This window comes from Mizuhopecten yessoensis, unplaced genomic scaffold, assembly GCF_002113885.1.
Source record: "Mizuhopecten yessoensis strain PY_sf001 unplaced genomic scaffold, ASM211388v2 scaffold8123, whole genome shotgun sequence".
In the NCBI taxonomy this organism is placed as follows: Eukaryota; Metazoa; Mollusca; class Bivalvia; order Pectinida; family Pectinidae; genus Mizuhopecten; species Mizuhopecten yessoensis.
Genome location: NW_018407390.1, coordinates 1,978,470 through 2,002,544, shown reverse-complemented (window position 1 = coordinate 2,002,544; position 24,075 = coordinate 1,978,470). Strand labels below are relative to the sequence as shown.

At 37.1% G+C, this 24,075-nt stretch overlaps 3 protein-coding genes across 3 annotated transcripts in view; 2 read left to right on the top strand and 1 right to left on the bottom strand.

The window, feature by feature from the left end:
- The first annotated feature begins 403 nt into the window (after nucleotides 1-403).
- On the top strand, nucleotides 404-6,184 carry LOC110454983. The gene is made up of 3 exons (XM_021504834.1): nucleotides 404-488; nucleotides 872-1,024; nucleotides 5,962-6,184. Exons 1-3 carry the CDS (start codon nucleotides 474-476, stop codon nucleotides 6,172-6,174), a joined length of 381 nt encoding a protein of 126 aa, XP_021360509.1. The 5' UTR covers nucleotides 404-473; the 3' UTR covers nucleotides 6,175-6,184.
- Nucleotides 6,185-8,464: 2,280 nt separating this feature from the next.
- On the top strand, nucleotides 8,465-15,015 carry LOC110454967. Its single transcript, XM_021504809.1, has 7 exons — nucleotides 8,465-8,602; nucleotides 10,871-10,956; nucleotides 12,469-12,542; nucleotides 12,712-12,893; nucleotides 13,301-13,535; nucleotides 14,425-14,509; nucleotides 14,860-15,015. Exons 2-7 carry the CDS (start codon nucleotides 10,948-10,950, stop codon nucleotides 14,899-14,901), a joined length of 627 nt encoding a protein of 208 aa, XP_021360484.1. The 5' UTR covers nucleotides 8,465-8,602; nucleotides 10,871-10,947; the 3' UTR covers nucleotides 14,902-15,015.
- A 5,794-nt stretch (nucleotides 15,016-20,809) lies between these two features.
- The window catches only part of LOC110454970, a 5,178-nt gene continuing 1,912 nt past the window's right edge, over nucleotides 20,810-24,075 (bottom strand). Inside the window, exon 2 of the mRNA XM_021504817.1 lies at nucleotides 20,810-20,868. Coding sequence (XP_021360492.1) covers nucleotides 20,810-20,868 — 59 coding nt within the window. The remainder of the gene's footprint in view (nucleotides 20,869-24,075) is intronic.

The window sequence follows — 24,075 nt, the reverse complement described above, 5'->3', positions numbered from 1 at the left end:
TAAAACTTAGCTCCGTGAGCAAACTAGACCTGCAATGTTAACCAGTTGTTGATGAATGTCTTCTTTGACAGCATATACTTTTCATTAATATTAAACGCATTTAAAATATTTTAATCATACAGAAATTGCAGATTATATCAGAAAAAAATCTGTTTCTTTACGCTGTGTAAATGTATGCCTTTAGTACGAAATTTCTAAATGATTATATTACAGTTCTACAATCTACAGTAATATAAAACAATCAATAGAAAAATGTTTTTTCGAAAACTCAATATACTAAAACACGTTAAAAATATACTGCCACCGTGTCATTTTGCAACAGGTCTTAATGCTATTGCTTTTTTGTCATTAAACCAAACAAATCTTGGTATAGTATGATTTTATTCGGACAATTTCAGGAAATGTTGCAAACACTGACAAAGGCTACAAACGGCAAAATATTTCCTGAAAAACATGTTGATGAACTCGCCGGGATGTCAAAGCATTTGGTAAGGAAACTATATTATTGAAGGTAAAGCAAAACCATTACAACATTAACAAATTATACATCACATTAAAACATCATGTTTCTAGAAAATTAAAATCGAACCAAGGATTACAGCGTGTTTTTTCTTAATTCTGACTGGTAAATTACTATTCATGTAAAAAATGTTTCTTTTGAAACACAAAAATACCCGCGAATATATATTCAAACAGTAATTCATGTTAAAAAAAGGTTCCCTCATAACTGTACCAGTGAAAATCTCCTTCATATAAAGTAAATTGCTAATCATTGCAGCACTTGGTCAGTGTGATCTGTGATTCCCAATGGAGTTCTATATTTTTGCCGTCAGATAAATTTTCCGCAAGCTGTATCTTCAAATCGTTTCAGATTGCAGCAACTAAGTTACTTCGCCAGTTTCCAGACCTTGTGGATGGAGATAAAGACGCACGAGAAAATGAGGATGCTACACTTCACGCCCTCATGGATTTAGAAAGTACAAGTAGGAGGGCCTTTGGGAGAGACTTCTCCGAATCGGAAAGAGTAAATATGCCTTATTACATTTGTGGTAATTGTAGTCTGTACCAATGTGTCGTAAGTGTGTACCTAGTGCAAACTTTTGCAGTTGAATTGCTTTTAAACAAATGGCCCATAGGCCTTAACAGTCACCAAAAGTATGTAAAAACTGATGTTAGCGATGTTGCCAAATCAAGAAGAAATCATTTTGTAACATAGGTAACTTGAACTACATTACATGGAATGCAAAAGTAGTGTGAAAGATCTGGGCAGTATATGTACTATATGTACAAATATAGGTTATGTCAGTCAGCTGACAGGACATATCCCTTTAGCTCAGTGGTAGAGCGTTGGCCTCCGGAACGTTGGGTCGTGGTTTCGATCCCAGCTGGGGCACCACTTCTTTCCTTCCTGTAACAGTAGAACGAGCTTTTGGATTTTTTCAGGGGTTTATTTGAGTAAGACTACTGGCTAAAGAGAAATTGGCGGTCCTATCATATATCTTATATATTGATTCAACAATGAAGAGTTTTTGTGTATTGAGATTTGCCATTTGGAAGCTTTGCATCTTTTGATACTGAACCTAAATTACGTACAACTAAATGGTAGAAAACAACAAAATTGTGAGTTGACTACATCATCTAAATTTAACACCAGTTGATGAGAAAGATATTTGTTTTGAGATTTTTGTGATAAAAAAAGTCGCATAATTTGTTAATAATGTTAAAATTAACATGATAAACGACAAACAAATATAACGCTATAGATGTGTACGCCATTATCTTTGCTCTTTTCCAGTTTATTCTTCTTGAAATAATAAGTTTGCTTCTGTGAATGTGTCAGACATTGCTTGTTCAGGGATAGTACTGTCATTTCGAAGGTATAATGTCTATCAAGTTTCAATGATGTCCTATTGGAAAAGTGCTTTAAGACCCTTCTATCTATGTAGATTATTTGTTTCCAGCATATCTTGTTCTGGATAAGATTTTTTAATTTAAGCCAATTTACCCCTTTAAGTCCCGCCCCTTAGCCATTGGAGGCGGGCCCGGGCCCAAACTAGCAATGTATCAAACCGTCGTTTCATAGTTATAATGATTGTCAAATTTGAATAATTCCAATTGAAAATGAACAAAACATACCCACTAGTATCATTTTCCTATATAATGTGTAGTAAAATTCGCCCCCTCCCCAGGGGTACACATGGAGTCTGGGTGTCATGAAATTAACAATTTTGATAAAGCACCTCAAGACCCTTTCATCTATGACGAGTATTGGTTTCCAGCCTATCTCAGACTGGAGAAGATGACTGTTGAAATGTCTGGCTATATGACCCCATTCGGGCTAAGACCCTGGGGATGAGACAGAGTTAAAAATGTCATGATTTTTAGTAGGAAATGAACAAAATATACCCAAAAGGGGGAATCGTGAAGCTCAAGGGTAACGAAATTCACAATTATGATGAAAGTACATCAAGACCTTACGATGAGTATTGGTTTCCAGCCTATCTGGATCTGGAAAAAGATTTTAAAAATTTAAGCCAATTTGACCCCTTTTAGCCCTGCCCCTCAGAGCCCCTGTGGGTAGGAACAATATAATTCACAATTTTGGTGCATATTTGACTCAGGAAGGTTCCTGCAAAATGTTATTAAAATCGGCGATTAGAATAGGTCACCTGAGACGAAGTCATATGGACGATTATCACCGTTAGGCCCGATCGATTTCCCTGACATGATGTTTGACATTCTTTTCTATTGCTCTAAAGAGGCTGAACTATAATGATTTATAGAGTTAAAGTTCCTGTGACCAGTTATTTGCATGACCTCAGTTGGAGGGACACCATTATGAACAAGTGTGGTAATCGTTGTTTTTCGAGCAGAATGATTGACCTTCCTACCTATAATTCCGCATTGTTCACACATCACATTCATGATGGAACCTAGTTTGTTTTTACCAATGTTCTGTTTCACAAACCAAAGCGCATTTTCATTTTTAGACCAGTTTGTGTTGACCGCCAGGTAGAAAGGTGACTCAGGTGCTTTCATTGCTTCTGGTCTCTGACTTCTGTTTGCCTTGTACGCTTCTACTCGACATCAAGGATCATCTGTAATTATAAAAATATCAACGACATAAACAATAATACCACACAATCAATAACCATTTATAAGACGTTAAACAAATCGAGTACAGACAAGATGACAAAATAATGAAACAAAATTACAAGATATCAACTTAGAGCACATTATGAACCTTCACAAGAAAACAAAGTTGAGGTCAGGTGTTCCAGAAAGGTGAACATCTCCTGCTTCATATGAAAAAAAGAAATAATATTGCTTGCAACTAACCAGTTACAGAAAATATCTTTCGGTTGAATGGACGCCCTACTCCATATCCTGTCCTGGTTTTCGTCGACCGTTCACTGTACTCGAGGTATTCTTGGTCATCTGACGACGTTTTTAGGAAGACATCCCCCCATTTCATATCGATTTGTTCCTGGCGACTTCTAAGACCGAAATGGGTTGTGTTGTTTCACCATATGGTGTTGTTAAGTGACGTCGGATTCCCTGTAAGTGTTATTTTGTTCAACAAACCCTCTCAAAAGATTTTATTTAAAGTCAATATATTGTATAAAACAGTAAAACACAATACAATTTTCAATATCCATTGGGCATTCCTCGCTCAATGATTACAGTAGTACTAACTAGAACCAATAGCTACCAAGCTTATAGGTAGCAGAGTACAGTAGCGTACGGTGGCCATGGGTGATATTTTTATACAATGAATCACCCCTGAAATATAACATGTATCAAAATTCTAAAAGAAAATCAGCACTAAAATTGGTATATACATGATGAAGTGGACTATGTGGGCTTCATAATTTTTCAAAAAAAAAAACCCAATTTGGTTTGAGACTGCAATTTTGGGCATTTACAAATCTGTGTCTACACAACAAAAGCTAGCTTTTCATGTAGTCTATTTTTGTACTCAGCACATGTGTTAATATCGTGAAAATTCACCGGAATGACCTATGCTAAAACGTGAGTATTTTTGTTACCGAGTAGGCGATATTTAATTTCAGACAGGTTTTAAGAAAAACAATTCTACTTGCGGGGGTCAAATTCTGGGTTAAAAATCATGAGTTTTTGCATGTTTTGGTGGTTTTTGATGTGGTAACCATGGTTTTCACAAGTCCCAAATCTGGGGAAATCACTTTTTGAAAAAAAAAAATGTTCTTCTAAAAAAATCGTATTCAAAATGTAGTTTAGAAATATATATATATATATATGAAAAATAGAACAAAAGACAGAGATAGCGTCTCTAGGCCTTTCTCGGGTTGATTCCCCGTTCATCAGGAGACTGTTTATTTTGAAAACAGGTATTGTGAGGTCATAGTTGTTTACACAAGAAAGTATGACNGTATATAGTGAATCAGCAGCATTTGGGCGGTTTCCTTTGCCTTCAGTCTTCAATTTCCTCATTTTGGCACTAAGCACATCACGAGAATGTTTGAATTTGATATCGGTCAAAATATTGACGTCGTAGTGTTTCTCCTGTAGGTAACGGTTAATGCTGGATCGTAAACACCTCAGACTTAATGGTTCGTACTCAGATTTATCGTTTTTTCTGACGTTCATGAAGAACCTGGCCATGTAATCCGCCAACTGAACCGAGTCAATAGACTCTTGAGATCTCAAACTATTTTGGGACATTAGATATTTCGTGAATATTTTGATGTCGGATTGCGTTTTTCTCGCAGTATTCTTGTTCCTCATGCTTTCTACGAAAGCTTCGGTATCATTAGTAGCATTATTAAATCGCCCCCCTGCATCCATTACACGTTTCGTCTCCTTTTCCAGGATTAATTCATCTAGTTCAACAATCCTTGCTGCCAATCCCTCCAAAATCTCCTCGCCAGTACTAGTCGCAATCGTTGTTTTTTGTTTACGCAGACGACAGGTGTAATACTAATAAGCAAAGCCAAATCCGGAAGCGTCGCCATCCGGAAATTTAGGTGGGGCTTTGTAAATCAATCTTTATTTTTTTTCCATGAAACGGCATTGATTCCATGCAAACACTTCGTTTATTTACATTAAAAGCTGACAGCAATAAGCGGAAACGGCAAAATCCGGAAATTGAGGAGGGGTGTGATATCACTCAAAGGGGGGGGGGGGGTTGATATCAACCGGGCTGATATCAACTTGTGGAAATTTGTAGACTTATAACACATACAAAAAGGGTGTTATTATTAGTAAACATATGATAATGTACAGTATATATGTTGTAACTGATAAGTCGGTAGAAAATGTTGAACATTCTTAAAAAATTCCGCCGTTGCGCTGCCTGAGCGTGCGACGGGACTACAGCGGCAGTACATCGGAAGTACTCCGGTATGGCTTCGTTGATGTCGATAGAACACCGGTAGCGCCCCGTAATGGATCGGCGGCTCTCCGGTGGCCTCAATGTGTACCGTACTGGTACCGATGTGATACCGTAGTACTTCCGAATAACACCAAAGCAGTTATGATGCGCCGCCGATGTACCAACGATGTAATACCGTGCTCCAGTCAACGGTGGCATACGTTAGAACAACGGCGGAGCCTTGGTTACACTGAGGTGACAGAAAGGTGGTATTTAGTAGCACATCGGCTCTTACATCGGTAGAACAACGGTATCACAACGGGAACGCCGGTATTATATTGGTATTGCTACTGTCAATTTTGGTTTGTTATGTGCTTTCTCGCCGTTGTTAATTGTTTGTTCCGGTTTAATCCCGGCGAGGTACATCGGTAGTGTGTGACAGGCCTTTACATTAATATAGTTCAGTTACACAGACTCGGACCAAAACGAATAAAGGTTACTTACTTTGAGAAATCTTTACCGTGACTCATTTTACCAACTGGATATCGTCATTACGCTTGAATGGCTATAACCTTAACATGCTATATCCCCTTTTATATCTGTTTCAGGAATCCGTTATCGCACTTGCCATAAATATTTCTAAGCTGTCAATAACAAAAGTCATGGAACCAAACGAGTATTTGGTCCAGGAACTCAATTTACCGCTGCTCCCTGTTGGAACGCGAGTACGACGTGGTCCGGATTGGAATCAAAACGATAACCAAGACTCTGATGGTCCTGGCACAGTAGTGTGCCACAACAAAAACGGTGGATTTTGTTGAGATTCCTTTATCATTCGATATTTTGTTTGTACAATTTTACTGCCATCTGTTCGTATGAGCAAAATCATTATTCAATTTGAAAACTCAAACCGTATTTTAAATTTATCACGAACAGAAGATTTCTAAAGAATATCACTGCCTAGGTATCTAGCTCATAAATGAAACAGACCATTTAATACAAAATTGCACTACATATATCTATGTCTATTTATCACACGAAACAAGCAAGTTCGCCTGCTTTCAATTTATTGTGTAGCTTTGATATATTTTAAGATTAGTAGGTTGTGCATATCAGAATATAGATCTACATTCAAAATAACATAAGAAGTCAAACTTTGCTTGAAGCATGCCTTTATGTATTTACATGCCTTATTTGATTGAAATTTAATCAGGGCAGTTATTTCACGAAAAAACCCCGAACAGAACCGAGTATTCCCATTGATAATGCGTATTTGATAAAGTCGTATTGGGGATCAACCCAAGCCAGTAATACGAATATACGTCTACATGTACGCATCAAATTTGATTGAAATCTGAAAATTTCGGAGCAGTAATTGCACAGAAACTAAAGTGTGAGAGACGGACAGTCATACATAATTATCCCCCGTATTCTCCTGGCGTATAATTTACGGAAATCTTCCTATGTATCTAGTTAAGCCAAATTGTATTTTTCTAATGTTTTATATCGAAATAATAAAGAGATTTTACGCATCTGCCCTTCGGCTTCATCAAAAAATTTAAACTTCCACCTGTTTTGCTCCTAGCTAAACCGGTCCTTGCAGGTAGGTCGTAAGATTTGTTTGTTTGTTTGTTTGATTTTGTTTAACGTCCTATTAACAGCCAAGGTCATTTAAGGACGGCATCCCCTGAGTGCAAGATGCATGCGTGTAGTGTATGTGTGTGTATTTTGGGAGGCTGCGATATGTTCGTTTTTGTCTCCTTGTGATAGCGCGGAAATGATGCCGACTTTATAGTGCTACCTCACTGAAACATACTGCCGAAGACACCCAGCAGGACGCCCCATCCGGTCACATTATACTGACAACGGGCGAACCAGTCGTCCCACTCCTAATTTGCTGAGCATTAAGCAGGAGTAGAAACTACCATTTTTAAAGACTTGGGTATTTCTCGGCCAGGGGACAGAACCAAAAGCCTTCCTCACAGGGGCGAACGCTCAACAAATGGCCAAAAGTGAGGCATTGCCAAGGGAGACATTACGGAAAAAAAGGTATTTAGAAAGGAGAGAAGAGATAAGGTCCCAAATTTAGTCGCCTCTTACGTTCATGCAATTGGGGGCAGCAGGTACAGTTCTTACGCCCTACCTGCAGGGCCAAGGATTGAATCTGCAGCCCCAATTGCATGATCGTAAGAGGCGACAAAATTTGGGATCTTATCTTTTCTCTTTTTTCTGAACAATTTAATTTTCTTCTTCCTAATGTATTCCTTGACAATGCCTCACTTTTGGTATTTAGTTGAGCGTTAGCCCCTGTGAGGATGGCTTGGGTTTTGGTCACATTATACTGACAACGGGCGAACCAGTCGTCCCGCTCCTAAATTGCTGAGCGTAAGAGTATAAACTACCATTATTACAGACTCTGGTATGTCTCGACCAGGGGACAAAACTCAAAGCATTCCTCACATGGGCGAACGCTCATTTAAAGACCAAACGTGAGGCATTGTCAATAGAGACATTAGGAAGAAGAAAGTTGTTTAGAAAGAGGAGAAAAGATAAGATCCCAAAATTAGGTCGCCTCTAAAGATCACGCAATTGGGGCAGCATGTTCTTAAGCTACCTGCAGGGACATGTAAAAAACACTAAGCATGTATCTTGTCTATGAATCAGACAAAATGAACAATAATTATTTATATATCGGACAAAATTGATGTACAATTACTAAATATTCATGTTGTTTATAATCTAGATATACAATAATGAATTAATGAATTATGTACAACAATACTAGATATTATATATATTTAGGGGAATTTATTCATAACAGACTACAAATATACCTCCTATATAGATGAAACGTAATAATGTGCAATAGGAATCGGCATAATTAACATGTAGTAGCGTTAAGTTGGTAAGTATTTATATACTTTGTATGTAATGTAATTTATATATATTCAGACTGCAATCTTAACACTTTAAATGTCTACTAAACAAATCCTGTAGAAATGCTGATTGATTCTTAATCTATTGATATAATATTTTACTTTATAAACGAGATCATTAGGCGTTTAAACGTGTATAGCCCTGCACTCATACGCACTATCATTATAGGTACTGTATCTGTGCTGTGGGACTGTGGTATAGTCCCCTTACTATACCACTGTTACGATCCTTGCCAAGTACTCTCCACAGACAATGACGAACGTGTAGTTAGGGATGATGGATCGGCACAAGTCGGCTGCAAGATTATAAGAGGTACTCTGGAAATGATCGCAAATTTGAAGATGAAATAGCCAGGGGGGTCAGACCCATCGTTGATACAAAATTAGTTTCCCTTATATGGACATAATCCTGTCACTCCTACAAAAGAAGAAGGAATTTAAAGTTATTTTTCCATTTTCCCTATATGGCTCCGCCTCTCTGCCCTAGGGGGTTAAAACCCACAGTTTATACAAAATTGGTTCCCTTTCACCCAAGGGTGCTTCGTCCCAAATTTCTTCTTCTGTATTTTGAAGAATTTGCTATGTTTCCCCTATTGGGCCCGCCCTCTGCCACAGGGGGTCAGACCCAATGTTGATACAAAATTTAGTTCCCTTCACTAAAGGATGATTTAGTCCAAATATGAACAAAATCCTGTCATTCCTACAGAAGGAGATTTTTTTTAAAGAATTTAATGGCCCCACCCTTAAGGCCAAAGGGGGGTCAGACTCACCATTTATACAAAATTGATTTCCCTTCCCACATACAGTTGGATGTTACTGTTCAAATTCAAATTCCCTTTTGCGCAAGGATGCTCTAGACCGAATTTGGATAAAGTCCCTTTATCCCTATGGCAGGAGAAGGAGTTTAAAGGTTTTACATCTATTTCAATTATTGGGCCCTGAGGACACCCACCATTTATACAAATTTGTGTCCCCTTTGCCAAAGGTTTTTCCAGACTTATTTAGGATAACATACTGTAATCCCTACGGTAGAAGAATTTTAAAGGTTTTATCTCTGTTTCCACTATTCGGCCCCGCCTCTCTGCCCCCAAGGTGGCCACACCCACCATTTATTCAAAATTGAATACCCTTGGCCCGATGATGCTCCAGACTTAATTAGGATAAAATCCCATAATCCCTACGTTAGAAGAATTTTAAAGGTGTTTCCCATATTTCAATTATTTGGCTCCGCCCTCTGCCCCCAGGGGTGCCACATTTATACAAAATTGAGTCCACTTAGCCTAAGGATGCTTGAGACCAAATTTAGTCAAAATCTACCTGGCCGTTTTAGACTAGTAGCGTTTTAAAGGAAAAGTTGACGGACGGACGCTGCGATATGACATAAGTTCACCATGGTGAGCTAAAAATGAAACGTCTTCGCAAAAAATATTTTGATAATGGTATGCAGCATATCATGGTCAATCAAGAATACGACTGTATATTACATATTTAGTATCCGTTATCTGAATTAATAAGATCATAATGCGTAACCTTCTGGAGCATATTGAGTTGATTTTTCTAGACGTTTATGGTGTGTTGCCTTTTGACGTTCATATGGTTGTATTTAGATGTGGATTTTATTTTAAGTTCGTTGATATTTTTGTGTGTATTGTTTAACGGCCCATCGACAATATAAGTTAATTAGGGCCAACAATACTGTAAAAAGAGACATTCACGAAAATATACACATCAAACCAAAACTTAATAGCTTAAGAAATTTGTTAAGGATTACAAAAAATACATCAATATAGAACAAATTGGCTGTACAATATATCATATTTTATTGTAAAGGTCAATAAAGTGTAAATAGTCATATAGTAATTGCACAGAAACCAGAAACTGTATCGAATAATCTTTTCATAGACGGTACATCATACAATCTGTCACGTATTTGTTTGAAATCAGCCCATTTCAGAGCATTTAATCATTAAGTGTCTGACTGTTAACGGTTGATCGCATGCATGACAATAAGGCTGTTCTTCCTTACGCAAAATGTAACCATGTGTGATGTAGGTATGGACTATGCGCAGTCGCGATAGGACACTTTCCTCTCTGCGGTCTGCTTTACTTGTTACACATAAACCCACATCAGGTTGAATTGCAAATAACTTGCTGTTTAATTCTTCAGACCATTTACTTTGCCAATTCGTTTTAATAAAATGTGTTATAGAAGGTTTAAATCAGAAAAAGGCAGTTTAATATCTTTCGGCGGTAGGTTAAGGGCTGCTTTAGCAGCTTTATCTACCGCCTCATTTCCGTTTATTCCGACATGACCTGGTATTCAAATCAAGATCAGATGGCAAAACAATAAAATTCTGCTAGTACCAAGAGCGATGTTTTGTATGAGAATATTGTTCAAATTCTGATTTCTAATACATTGTAATAGTGACAAAGAGTCAGAACAAAGTATTTCTTTGTTAATTATATTTTTTTCAATTTCATCCAAAGCCAGACCAACGGCAGTAGCTTCAGCTGTAAAAAATGTTCTTGTTTTTCTTTACTTTGATGCCAGATGCTGTATTTTTTGATAATTAAATTGCAGGCCCTGGCTGGACTCATGGTGATGATGACGGAGGTCAGGGATTATGTGGCGTTGTGTGTTTGTGTACAAGGAAAGGCATGGTTACGGTAATATTCAGTATTGTTTAACGTACCATCAACAGCTATGGTTATTTAAGGACGACCTCCCCTGTGTGTTTTTGGAAGGCTGCGATATGTTTGTGTTTGTCTCCTTGAGATAGTGCGGAACTGATACCGACTTTATAGTGCTACCTCACTGAAACATACTGCCAACGACGCCCAGCAGGACACCCCACCAGTTCACATTAAACTGACAACGGGCGAACCAGTCGTCCCACTTCTAAATTGCTGAGTCTTAAGTAGGAGTAGAAACTGTCATTTTTACAGACTCTGGTATGTCTCAGCCAGGGGACTGAACCCAAAGCCTTCCTTATAGGGGTGAACGCCCAACGCCAAAAGTGAGACATTGTCAAGGGAGACATTAGGAAGAAGACAGTTGATTAGAAAGAAGAGAAAAGATAGGATCAAAAATTTAGTCGCCTCTAATGATTATGCGATGGGGGCAACATGTATAATTCTTACGCACGACCTGGAGGGACGTCATTTATAAATTTTAACATATTTGACCCATGTGACCTTGAATGTTCAAGGTCGTGCATTTCAACAAACATGGTAGCCCTTCATCCAAGCATGACAATGGTCAAATATCAGCATTCTGGGCCTCATGGTTATTTATAAGTCATTTAAAGATTTAAACATATTTGCCCACATTGACCTTAAATATAAGTCGAAGTCATTCATTTGAACAAACATGGTAGCCTTTCATCCCAGCAACCTACTGGTCAAATATCATCACCCTGGGCATTTTGGTTATTCGGAAGTGTTTTTAAAGCTTTTGACACATTTGACCCCTGTGACCTTGAATATAGGTGAAGGTCATTCATTTGAACAAACTTGTTAGCCAGTCAACCCTGCATGCTACTGGCCAAATATCATCATCCTGGGCATTTTGGTTATTCAGAAGATGTTGAAAGTTTTTAACATATTTGACCCCTGTAACCTTGAATATGGGTGGAGGTTATGTATTTGAACAGGCGGTGTAGCCCTTAATCCCAGTTTGCTTCTGGCCAAATACCATTACCCTAGGCCTTTTGGTTATTAAGAAGTTGTTTAATGTAAAATATTGACAACGGACGACGCACCACGGTATAAACTCAATTGGCCTTTTGGGCCAGGTGAGCTTAAAATCATAAATGTTATCTTTGAAGTCAAAGAGATCGAAAATGGATACGGGCATTAACGAGGCTGAATTTATATCAATGACTATTCAATTACGGATATATTCTGATAATACTTCTGTTTATCTTCATTCCGCTGATGTTGTTAGGACACTGCGAAAATTCGTGATCAACATTTGCATCAAACTGACACTTTACTGTAGCATTTGGCAGTTTCGTTAGCTGCTAACTTAAGTAAATACATATTACGAAAAGGTTTTCATTATATGTATTTGAATAGTCATTGATATAATAGGACATTTTAAACTTAGTGTGGTGTTTTAATGTCAATCAGTATAGTCAAGAAATGTTAAAGAAATTCATTTCATACGCTGTATTATAGGTTCGTTGGCCAAGTAGAAAGATTTGGAAATACAGATACGGGGATGAAGTCACATTGCAGGACACTTCGGGGGAGTAAGTATTGTTCAATTCAATGGAAAATGTATTTAACATATTATTGAACAATTACAATAAGACACTTCAACTTCATTTTTACAAATTGAACATGATTAGGGAAATTAAAATACTCATTTTGTAAAAATTCATTTGTTTTGCATTGATATCAATTTACCATTTCTTTTAGACAAGCACAGGCATCAGGGTATGAAGGCAACAAATTTGAACCGGGGAACACACTGACATTATCATCAGACACTCATTCTAAACCATACAAGAAAGTTAATTTCAGGCCTTATTCTACCTACATCAGAGACTCAAATACCCAGTTTCTGAAGCTAAACGCATTCGACTATCCTCTTCGACAAGGTAAACGTTTTTGCATATTTAAACGGGTTCAGAAATTTAGATTTTTTTTAATAAATTAATATTTCAACCTTATAAGTGGATCTTCCATTGTCGGACGAGATTGGAGATGACTTTTATTGTCTTGCCTGTCCCATTATGTTATTTTATTTCGAACAATAAACATTTTTAATGAAGTATTGTAATTGCTGATTCCATCCGACAGTTATTTTTAAGGAATACGATAGATATATTAATTCGAAACGGAAAGTGCTAAATACAAATGACACATTGTGTATCTCCTACTTACGCATGCGCAAAGCTAAATGTTTCTCTAGATTTTTTCATGCTTTCAACAATATTACCAGTATGTTACATCATTTTACAAAGAAAACTTATTTGGTTAAATACATTTTGTGCAATGTAAACAGAAATTCAGGACAGTGTGCCTGAAGTTCGATCAATACCAGAACCAGCAGTACTTCCAAACAGTATACCGGAAGTTCAATCGATACCTGAACTAGACAAGAGTATCCCATCTGTATGGAGTTATCAGCAGGAAGATAAAGTCAAATGGACTCCGTTTGATACATGCAACACTAGAAAGCTAGAACCTGACTGGTCCAAACAACGTAAAACTACAATGGTTTCAGTAAATAACAAAAGGTAATCTATGATCAAAACTGAAATAAAAATAATGAAGAAATTAGCGCGTTTTTTCAATTCATATATCTTCACTGTTGTGTTTCTTAATCTATTTCACCGATTTAGTTGTTTCGAGAAAGACACCGACGTATTGTCGCTGACTATCTGTATCTTCATGTCGATCATCACCAGTTCCTTGTTGTCGTGATTTCATTATGACTTAATAGCAAATGGATTAACGGAATCGCGTTTGATACCATGCATGTGTACTATTTAAAAGCCAGTCGTCACGATAGGCTGGCTGTAAGCAGGAGAACCTCAAGATGTTATTGGATAGATAATGAATGATTCCCAACATTACCTGTGCCACGGTGTAAATAGTCTAAACATGTTCGTATACCAACATATGTCACCTTTCATTTAATTGTTAATTGATATCTATATACATCGGTTTACGCGATAATTATTCCGTAAGTTTGGCCCATGTTAAGTGGAAATGTTTTATTGCATTTAATGACACTTGTTTTTGGAATATGTTGTCGCTTTTGTGTTCGCGAAATTCGGTGACATCTACAATAATGGAAAAGTAATAAAATGCTTTATTTATTTCAATTTAAACACTATTTAAAGTCAACGACAGAAACCAATATTCAACAAATGACCTGATCCTCATTTGCAAATAGGTCACTATCGCAAATTGAAAGAGACTGAAAGGGGTTATGATTCCTAAATTGTACTGTACATTCACGATATCATTTAATGCATACATATCCATACATGTAATAACAATGGTATCTTTAAATTGACTTAAATAACAAATTGTAAAGCTGTTACTTTTATTAACATACGACATATTCCTGATTTCTATTAGCCATAAATTATACACTTGAATTAGTTTTTGTGCTTACAGTTACAGAGTCGTATTTTCAAAGAGGACAATGCATTCCAGTGGCGGCAATACTGATGGAAAACAGCTCAAATGTAATGTCAAACGGGTAAGTAGCCTGCAAATTACATGGATTTATTAATAGATTTAAGATGTGATATTCAACGTTCAGCATTCTAAAGTAAACGCACATAATGTTACATTTGTATATCATCATCAAATAACCAAGAACATTGTGGTATTTTACTACACGGAATAACATGAACGTTTTCAACTAAACTTGAAAACCTTATATTAACTACTAATCCAAGAGGGTGTTGGTCAATCGAAGGGTACATCGTTTGCTTTTACACCTTTGTATTCGAGTCTTGTCTGATAGAGTTTTCTCCAGTAATTATGTGGCGTAAATGACAGAATGCAGGTTTATAATATCCGATTATTTTTTTTTTGATTTTTTAGGAACAAAAAAATGAACAAGATGTCAAGCATACGTTCGATTGACAATTTTCATATTTTATCAGCAGCAACATTTAAATTTAATCGTTCAGTTTTCACTGAATGTGGCAAGGAGCGAAACGGAAAAGAATGTCTTGAAGTCACCAGAAAACAACTTCAGGAACCAGTACGACATCAAAACAAACAGAAAGACTTAAAATCCCATAAACTTCAAAGAAATACCAGACCCTCCAGGGGAGTTTAATTTCCATGCATCATATGCTGTCTTCTGTCAAATGATTTGAAAATAACAAAGTCACAAAAGGTCCAAGAAAAAGTTCATATAATTTTATGGTGATAGACATTCAAATATCGTGTTTGATAACTGAAACTTGATTACTTGACAAATGTTGCAACGCTGATAACGGATGCAAAAGCAGCAGATCACCAACATTTATAGGAAATAATTGGAATTATTCAAACAAACTCCGGCCCTGCTATCTCAAATCTAACCTCTAAGAACGTTCTGAAACTAAGGATCCCTTTTCACTACCATAAAACCCGGAACTATGCATTATACACGTTTTATTCTGGCGCGACTATACCAATGCCTTGTGGATGTTTCCATGGACCTTTTCAGGGTTATGAAATTGTTTTTGTTTCTTGAAAAAGAAAATCAAACTGGGTGCATCTTCATGAAATAATCTTTTTCTTTTGATAAGTGGCGCACAGAAACTAAAACTGTCAACACTTCTGCGCACTGCTCTCTTTTATGAAAACACAATATTTGCAAATTAAATGAAAATCAAGCCCAACCAAAAAAAAAGGTTCAGTACTATGTAGCTAAGAATGAAAATAAAATCGGGCTAGTCTCTCGACGCCTGGACCCGTGAATAAAACGATCGCTCTACCCTACTGAGCTTCCGGGTCAATGATATTCACATGTCCCTGTTCTGCTACAGTTATGTCTAAAAACAAGTGAAGGACGATCAGGAAAAAAACTAGTGCAATTCTCTTCTGTTGTGCGCGCGTTTGAAAAAGGATACTAACTTACTTCTCAAAATACTTATTCCCTTTCAAATATTTTATCATTAAATTACTACTTTTAGTCAGAGGGATATTCAAAGTTCATCTTATCAGTAATGCATGATTTCAATAAACGAAATACAACCCTAAAATTTGATCTAATTTGGAGAAAGATACAAATGCAGTAAGATTCCGGGGTAAGGTAATTTATTCGTGAACTTACCAAACAAAAATTGTCTTCCTTACTTAAACTGATTCACGTTGATTTTGACAATACCCATGAAGTGGTTGCAAAAAGCTAGTCGAGGGACTTTGTTTGGTTTTATTTGTATATAATAATTGGTTAGGATGGTATTTTTCCATCCAAACTATATCTTGATTTTATTTTAAATCTTTATAAAACACAAGAGTATAAGTAGAACTGATGAATGCCCCCTGCAAACAACTTTATCGGAGCCTTTTCCTATTTGTGAATGTTGCATTTGGTTAGATTTATGACACATATTGGTAAAAATATGTCAAAATGGGGAGTTTGGAAGAAGAAAATAATGTTTCCACATGTTACATATATCTGTACAAGTATCTGACACATAGCATATGCTTCAATTATGAAATATAAAGGCATATTTTACTGATCATTAATGTATTCTGCTATATGCCAGCTCTAAGCACTGATAGTTATGTGTGTCTATGAATATGTAATGAATGGTAGTTAATTTTGTGGGAGAATTCAAACACGGGCCTTTTTTAAATTTCATTTCATGATCCTATCTTAAATGTGGACAAAATTATAAAGGCAATAACTCTGTAAATAAGAGGTTGGTCGCCCTAAATTTGGTACAGTGCACATCGCCTTAGTACATGTATGACTGATATACTCAGCAAGTTTCATGATCCTAGATTAAATGCTGGCAAAGCTAAGCTCCGCACACGACATTTTGGCAAAGTGCAACAAAGGGCATTTACTCTGTATTGATCTACATGTACATGTTGTATCCAATCGCACAGTTGTGCGGAGAGAAGCGCACAACGAGGCGAACGATTGTTAAATCGCACCATGTGTGGACGATGTGCGGACGATGTGTGAACGATGTATGCACGGTGTGCGCACGCCTTTTTTGGTGCGTTGTGCGGTCACACAACTGAATATATATCGGTTAAGTAAGTTGAAAACAAGATCGAGTTGTTGATCACTCAAGTGTATCCGCAATTATTTACCAATAGATGCTTACTTATATTGTAATGTGTTTTTCTTATTTGATGTATTTCATAGCTGTAATACTGTCCGTTCTATGTATAATGAGGGTTCTCTAGACGGATAATCAAAGCTCAAAAGAATGCTGTAATGCTAGATCAATATGATCTTCTCGAAATGGTTGGTTTATGTCTTTATTTAAACACAGGTTTTTACGCCATTTCTTGATCTCTTATCTTTTTTTCCAATACCAGCCTCGACTGCCAGAAATCCATCTGTTTTGTGTTCTCATATTTCTTTTTACGTTTCAGTTTTTCTTTTGATATTCTCATACAATACATAAAGATACAATGCTTTCCAATTTCTTATTTTCTCATCATTGTTACACTATATCACTATAGCTACAATTTTTAAGTTGTACTTTGATTTTCTTTAATGAATTATTTAATAAAAAAGCAGCCGTGCTAAGAAGGGACGACACTATAAATAGCTAGATTTAATACCAAAGTATCAGGGAGACAGGGTATATTGGTGTGCTTGCCTTCTTGTGATAGTACGAATCTGATGCCGACTTTATAGTGCTATTTCACTGAAACACAATGCCGAAGGCACCCAGCACAACATTCCGCCCGGTCACATTATACTGACATACTTTTGTATGTCTCGGCCTGGGAACAGAACCCATTGCCTTCCTCACCTGGGCAAACGCTCAACATTCAAGCCAAAAGTGAGGTGTTGCTAAGCAAGGCGCTAGGATATCAAGTGACTGGAGTTTTTAATGAAAAGTATGCAATTATAAAGTGCTATATAAATGATCTAACATCATACTATACGACTTTTGAAGCTGATATTCTGTGTCATTTTGACATCTATAGCATGAATACTTTTGTCATCTATAAAATTACATTCACATTCCGTGATACCGTATGTAAAACGTTATTTATCGAACATGCAAGAGGTTTGCGTTCTTACCCCGCAATCAGTATATATGTGTATTACAATACACATTGCAGGTTGTGGGGGTATGGCTATCTGTCTGTGTACTAGGCCCCTGGACTAGTTTATATCATAAGATCCAAAAATATGAAATACTTTGACCAGTTTTTTAAACACATACATGTACAGTATACCGATGATAAGTTAGGTATATTTTAGTTGCCAAGCAAGGCACTAAGAAACAAAAGGTAGTTAGAAGTAGATAGAAAGATAACGATTCCAAATATTGCAATGGGTGCAGCAGATGTATTTTGATCGTTTTTTTGTCCCGAAATAGAGGACACCAAAGCAAATCCGTAAGTCTGTAGGGGTCTCCCACGCTAGTCTCCTCCTACGATGCATGCAGTGGGTAACAGCAGGTGTATTCTTTTCCCGCTCCCCTAACAGCAGGGGTGATATATTGTTAATGAGGTAAACAACGGTTACAAAAACTCTAATACTACATTGGCGTAATATAACTTTACATGTATTGCACATACCTTCTTATATCATCTCGGTAATTTGTTGACAATATGTACACTACACTACGCATGCGTGTCCATATGCTTCACTAACAGAATATTATTACTTCGCGATCTTGACGTATATGTGTACTGCACATTTTCGCGCGCCATGGTCGGTAATTTACAAACATGTCACGAGGCCATGTGAACGACGCCGTGACCTAAACATGTCCAACTCCAATTTGAAAAGTAACCTATACTAGGCGAACAGGGAATATATGATTTGCTGTTTTCGTCAGCATTGTGACCATATTGGTAACCTTTGCTAGATATAATGTGCACCACTAATAAGATATGTTAATGACATATGTTTAACCATGTGCTGTTGTATGTACATATATTTATAAGCGTAGTCTGCCTCCCCTCGTTGTGACATATCTCATTCCTCAATAGAACCATCGCACTGACCCGTGCACAAAAGTTAGAATATGAACTGTGACCTCGTACATGAACCTCGATGTTGTCCATCTTGTACTTATTTATTCTTTCTAAACCCAACCCCAAACTCTCCCTGGTCCTCTCATTTACATGACAGTAGCGTTGTTCGAGAACACCACTGTTTCACGCTTTTGTAAACCAGTACTGATGTGACATAATGCCAATATCATTACCGCTATACCGTGCTCGGATAGGATTATTAAACAGAAAACCTTTTTCGAAGTTCTGCAACATCTTTTAAAGTAACGCCAGATCTCGTTGCTGTCTGGGATTTTGTGAGAGAACTCAGATATTTTTGCATATTTTCTGCAGTGTGTAATTCACTTGTTGTGTATAATATCCGGTTATATTCAGGTAAATCCAGGCCCTTTGAATAGTTCTTCCGAATCTTCCTTTCTATCTAGTACTGCAACCGACTACTATGGCAGTACGAAGTGTTCGTTTGTACAGTTGAATTTCAATAGTCTCCGGAATAAGATGGACATATTATTTTCGGAACTACATCATGTTTGTCTTAATTATATATATAATGTGAACTATCATTCATTTATCTTGGCCCACCATCAATGACAGCTTAGCAGATTTTACCTTTCTAAGTAATTGCGACCCTTATTGTCATATTAAATCAGACCGTGTAAGTTAAAAACGACATACCCGCTAGGCGTTGCTCAGATTTAGAGCTACCTACTGTTGAAAACGTGTGGGTAGAACTCAATTAAGCAGGTACCTTTGTACTCTATTGCACTTTTTACAGGCCTCCCAATTCTCCAGTCACTCTATGGGACCATATTTCACTTGGTTTTAAAACTGGGTGTGACAATATCATTCTAACCGGTGACTTAAACGCTAATTTACTAATAGCCAGTCCGGTTCACATTTACGTGAACTGCTACAAATCTTTAATGTATCCCAAATGATTTGGTCTCCTACATTTTATACAGAAAATTCCTCTTCTCTGCTTAATGTTATTTTTGTTAATAATCCTTACTTGATAGATAAATGCTCTATTGGAGCAAGTTTCTAGACCAGCCTCTTAAGTATCATTTTCCTATCTACTGTAGCCTGAATAACTGTACCAAAAAAGTAGTCACTTAAACGTAACATTTGGTTGTATGACCAAGGTAGCTAAGACATGGGAAAGGGCTTGATATAAGTTGTAAAACTTGTGCCCAATTCCATTGCTATGTAAAAAAAGGCAATAAAATATGTTTAAAACAAAACAAAAAAGACATGAATAGAGAAAAACTGTCAAGCTTGACTTGAATGATGTTTTAATAAATGATGATTTAGACGGTTTTCCTGATTCACTCACTAACACCGCCAAGGAATGTGTTCCAATCAAAGTAGTAACAATACGTTGCAGATAACCTCAATGGATGAGAAGAGAAATTCGTTAACTAACACGAAAGAGGAAAAGACAGTTTAGATTGAATGATCGGGAACCACAAAGGATTGGGTTAAGTATAAAAGAGTAAGGAACAAATGTGCAATCATAATACGTAATTCAAGAACTAAATATGATCGTAAACTTTGTGCTATACTAGGTTATAATACACGTAGAAAGTATTGGTGAAAAACGGTAGGTTTGATTTGTTTTAATTTAGTTTAACATCCTATTAACAGCTAAGGTCATTTAAGGACGTGCCTGCATGAGTGTAGTGCATGCGTGCTTGTGTGTGCGTATGCAGAAGAAAACAAAGATAATTAAGAGAAGTGAGTAATATAAAGATCTCAAATATTTCTGTTGGTTGCTTTTGTGCCCTTAAGTAGGGTGGAGGGCACAAAGCATATCCCAAATTCTGCAGGAGCTCCCATATTAGTCGACTCTCATGCCCGCAGGTGCATTTTTTTCTCGACTCCCGATCTGCAGGGGTGCTTCAATACCGAAAAAATATGGAAATATTATGTTTAGGTAAATAATAATCTAAATGTAAGGTTTGAAACTAATAAACCCGCTCCTAAATAAACCAGAACTGTAAGCTAAAGGCTAACTAAGGTAAAGCATTGCAAAAGCAATCCATAATCTTCACAAGTAATGATTATTTGTTTTGACAGTGCTGTACTCTTATTAAAGTATATAGGTCACTGACATACTTACTGTACTTCCTCCAAATTGCAAAATATACTTCCAAACAAAGGGCCATAACTCCTTTTAAAAAGGATTGGAATTAAAAAGTACTACTTGGATGCGCAACGTCAGGGGGCAGTTACCAAATCTGTAAACTTTCTTTGAAATTGGCCCAGGAGATAAGGAGAAGTTGTCAACAAAGGGCCATAACTGCATAAAAAAGAATTGGAAAAAACACCTGGATGCACATCATCAGGGGGAAGTTATCATATCTGAAATTGTTTTCAACAAAGGACCATTGTTCCGTAAAAAAAATGGTCAGAATGAAAAAGTAATACCAGGATGCACAACTTCAGATGATAGTTTTATACCAGGACACACAACATCAGGTAATAGGTATCATATCTGTTGAAAATGGTCCATTACGTTAGATGGAGTTGTCCAGACAATCCTTTTCTGCGGACAGACAAGCTAATTCCAGATTGCCTCTTTGTGATAGTCCGGATCTAGTGCCGGCTTTATAGTGCTATCTCACTGAAATACCATGCCAAAGGCATCAAGCATGGATCATTCCGCCTAGTCACATCATACTGACAACGGGTGAACCAGTTGTTACCATTTCCCCAAATGCTAAATGTTCAGCAGGGATTAACAACTACCATTTTAAGGACTTTGGTTTGTAACGGCGTTAGGACAGTACCTATTGCACTTCTCATCTAGGCAAATGTTTAACACTATAGTCAGGTATTGCCAAGCAAGGCACTACGAAATATATAAAGATCCCAAATATTGCAATGGTTGCAGCAGATTTATTTTTGTCTTTTTATTTTGTGTCACCGAATAGAGGACACGAAAGCAAATTCCCAACTCTGCAGGGAGTTCCCTCATTAGTCGCCTCTTACGATGCACTTTTTCTCGTTCAACGACCTTCAGGGCCTCGAGGAACGACTGGAGCAATAGATCCACATAGCGGTTGGTGTATATCATACCTTCATAGTACTTCCTCACTAAAGTTTGTTTGTTTGTTTGTTTATGTTTAACGGCCCATCGACGGCTGTGGTCATTTAGGGCCATGGTGATTTATTTATTCACTTTACTTTTTTAACAAACATGTGAATAGCGAAGATAAAATCAGATAAAATGGTTCATTTTAAAAGTATTCGCATTGTATGTGTAGATAATTAAAAATAATAAAAGGGGGTTAAAATAATAAAAGAGATAACGAATAGATGATATGGAATATGCGATATATATATAACGTCAAAAAGGATAAGGTGGGTTAAAAGACATCAGAGTCTATAAAATAGACCGATGTCTTTCAAATAGTTAAATAATGCCTTCGAATCCACGGAACTGAAAAGTGTTTTCATATCCGGGACTCGGAAGTAGTTATCACGAATGTGTTTAAAATCGGAACATTCTATTAAAAAATGCTCCACTGTAAATGGAGTGTCACATGCGTGGCATGAAGGTATATCTTCTCGTTTTAAAAGGTACGAATGAGTAGGATATGTGTGCCCAGTGCGGAGCCGAGCGAGGACAACTTCCTCTCTACGATCTTTCCGACTGGGAATAGATGTTTTAAGTTTCGGTTGTATCTTAAAAAGTTTGTTGTTGGTCTCCAGAGACCAGCGTTTCTGCCATTCATTTTGAATGGCTGTACGAATAGTAGGTTTAAAATCTGTGTATGGTAGTTTGATATTTGTTTGTTCGAGATTCAATGCATTTTTTGCTTCCCTGTCAGCAAATTCGTTGCCTTTTATTCCGACATGGCTCGGAATCCATAGTAAAGTTATTTTAGACTTTTTTAATATACGAGATATTCGATGAGCAAGGTTTTGTACGATTGTGTTTTTAGGATCTCGTAACTGTAAACTCTGTAGGACAGATAGAGAGTCTGAACAAATAATTGCCTTTTTAATGCGGTGTTCATCGATATGGTCGAGGGCCAAACCAATGGCGCATGCTTCAGCAGAAAAGATGGAGGCGCCGTCTGGTAGTCGGACTGAAGTGCAAGTATTGGCAGTACAGCAGGCTGCTGCCACTTTCTCACCTTCTTTGGAGCCATCGGTGTAAAGTTGTGTATGAGAAGGGTAATTCGAAATGCATTCCCGAAAGGAGGATTTGTGTTCTTCGGGCATAACACTTGATTTCCCTCGCTCATGTAATGTAAAGTTAAAATCGGGGGTTTGAATGGTCCACGGAGGAACATCAGATATGTTAAATTCAGCTATGTCCGTCAATTTTATGTTGAGTTCTTGCAGGAAATTCAAAATTCGGATACCAAATGTTGGCAGAAGTTTTTGGTTTTGCGTAAATATGTTTTGGTATTTGGGGTTGAATACTTGGTTGAAAGCAGGATTTTTAGGGTTTGATTTTAATTGAGTTGCAAATTGTAATGAAAGTTTTATTCTTCTGTCATAAAGGGATGGTTCATTTGCTTCCACGTACAGGCTTTTTACAGGTGTTGTTCGAAAAGCTCCCAGGGCAAGACGTAGCCCTTGGTTATGGATTGGATCTAGCATCTGAAGGTACGAACTGCGCGCTGACCCGTATACCATAGAACCATAATCCAGTTTTGTTCGAATAAGTGATCTGTATAGGCGCAAAAGCATTTCACGATCCGCTCCCCAATCAGTATGAGAAAGGACTCGTATAATGTTTAACGCCTTGGAACACTTATCCTTCAGATACTTTATATGTGGTATGAAAGAGAGTTTCGAATCAAAAATGAGGCCGAGAAATTTAGTCTGTTCAACAACAGGAATTCTAGTGCCATCGAGTGTTAGATTTGGGTCATTGTGTGCTTTTCGTTTTTGACAGAAATGCATGCACACAGTTTTGGATTTAGAGAATTTGAAGCCGTTTTCGTCTGCCCAATTTTGTAGTTTGTTTAAACTCTGTTGAAGTTGTCGTTCTATCGTGTGCATGTTCTTAGATCTGTAACAGATCAAGAAGTCATCCACAAATAACGACCCTTCTGTTGATTGACCAAGACATTTGACTATATCATT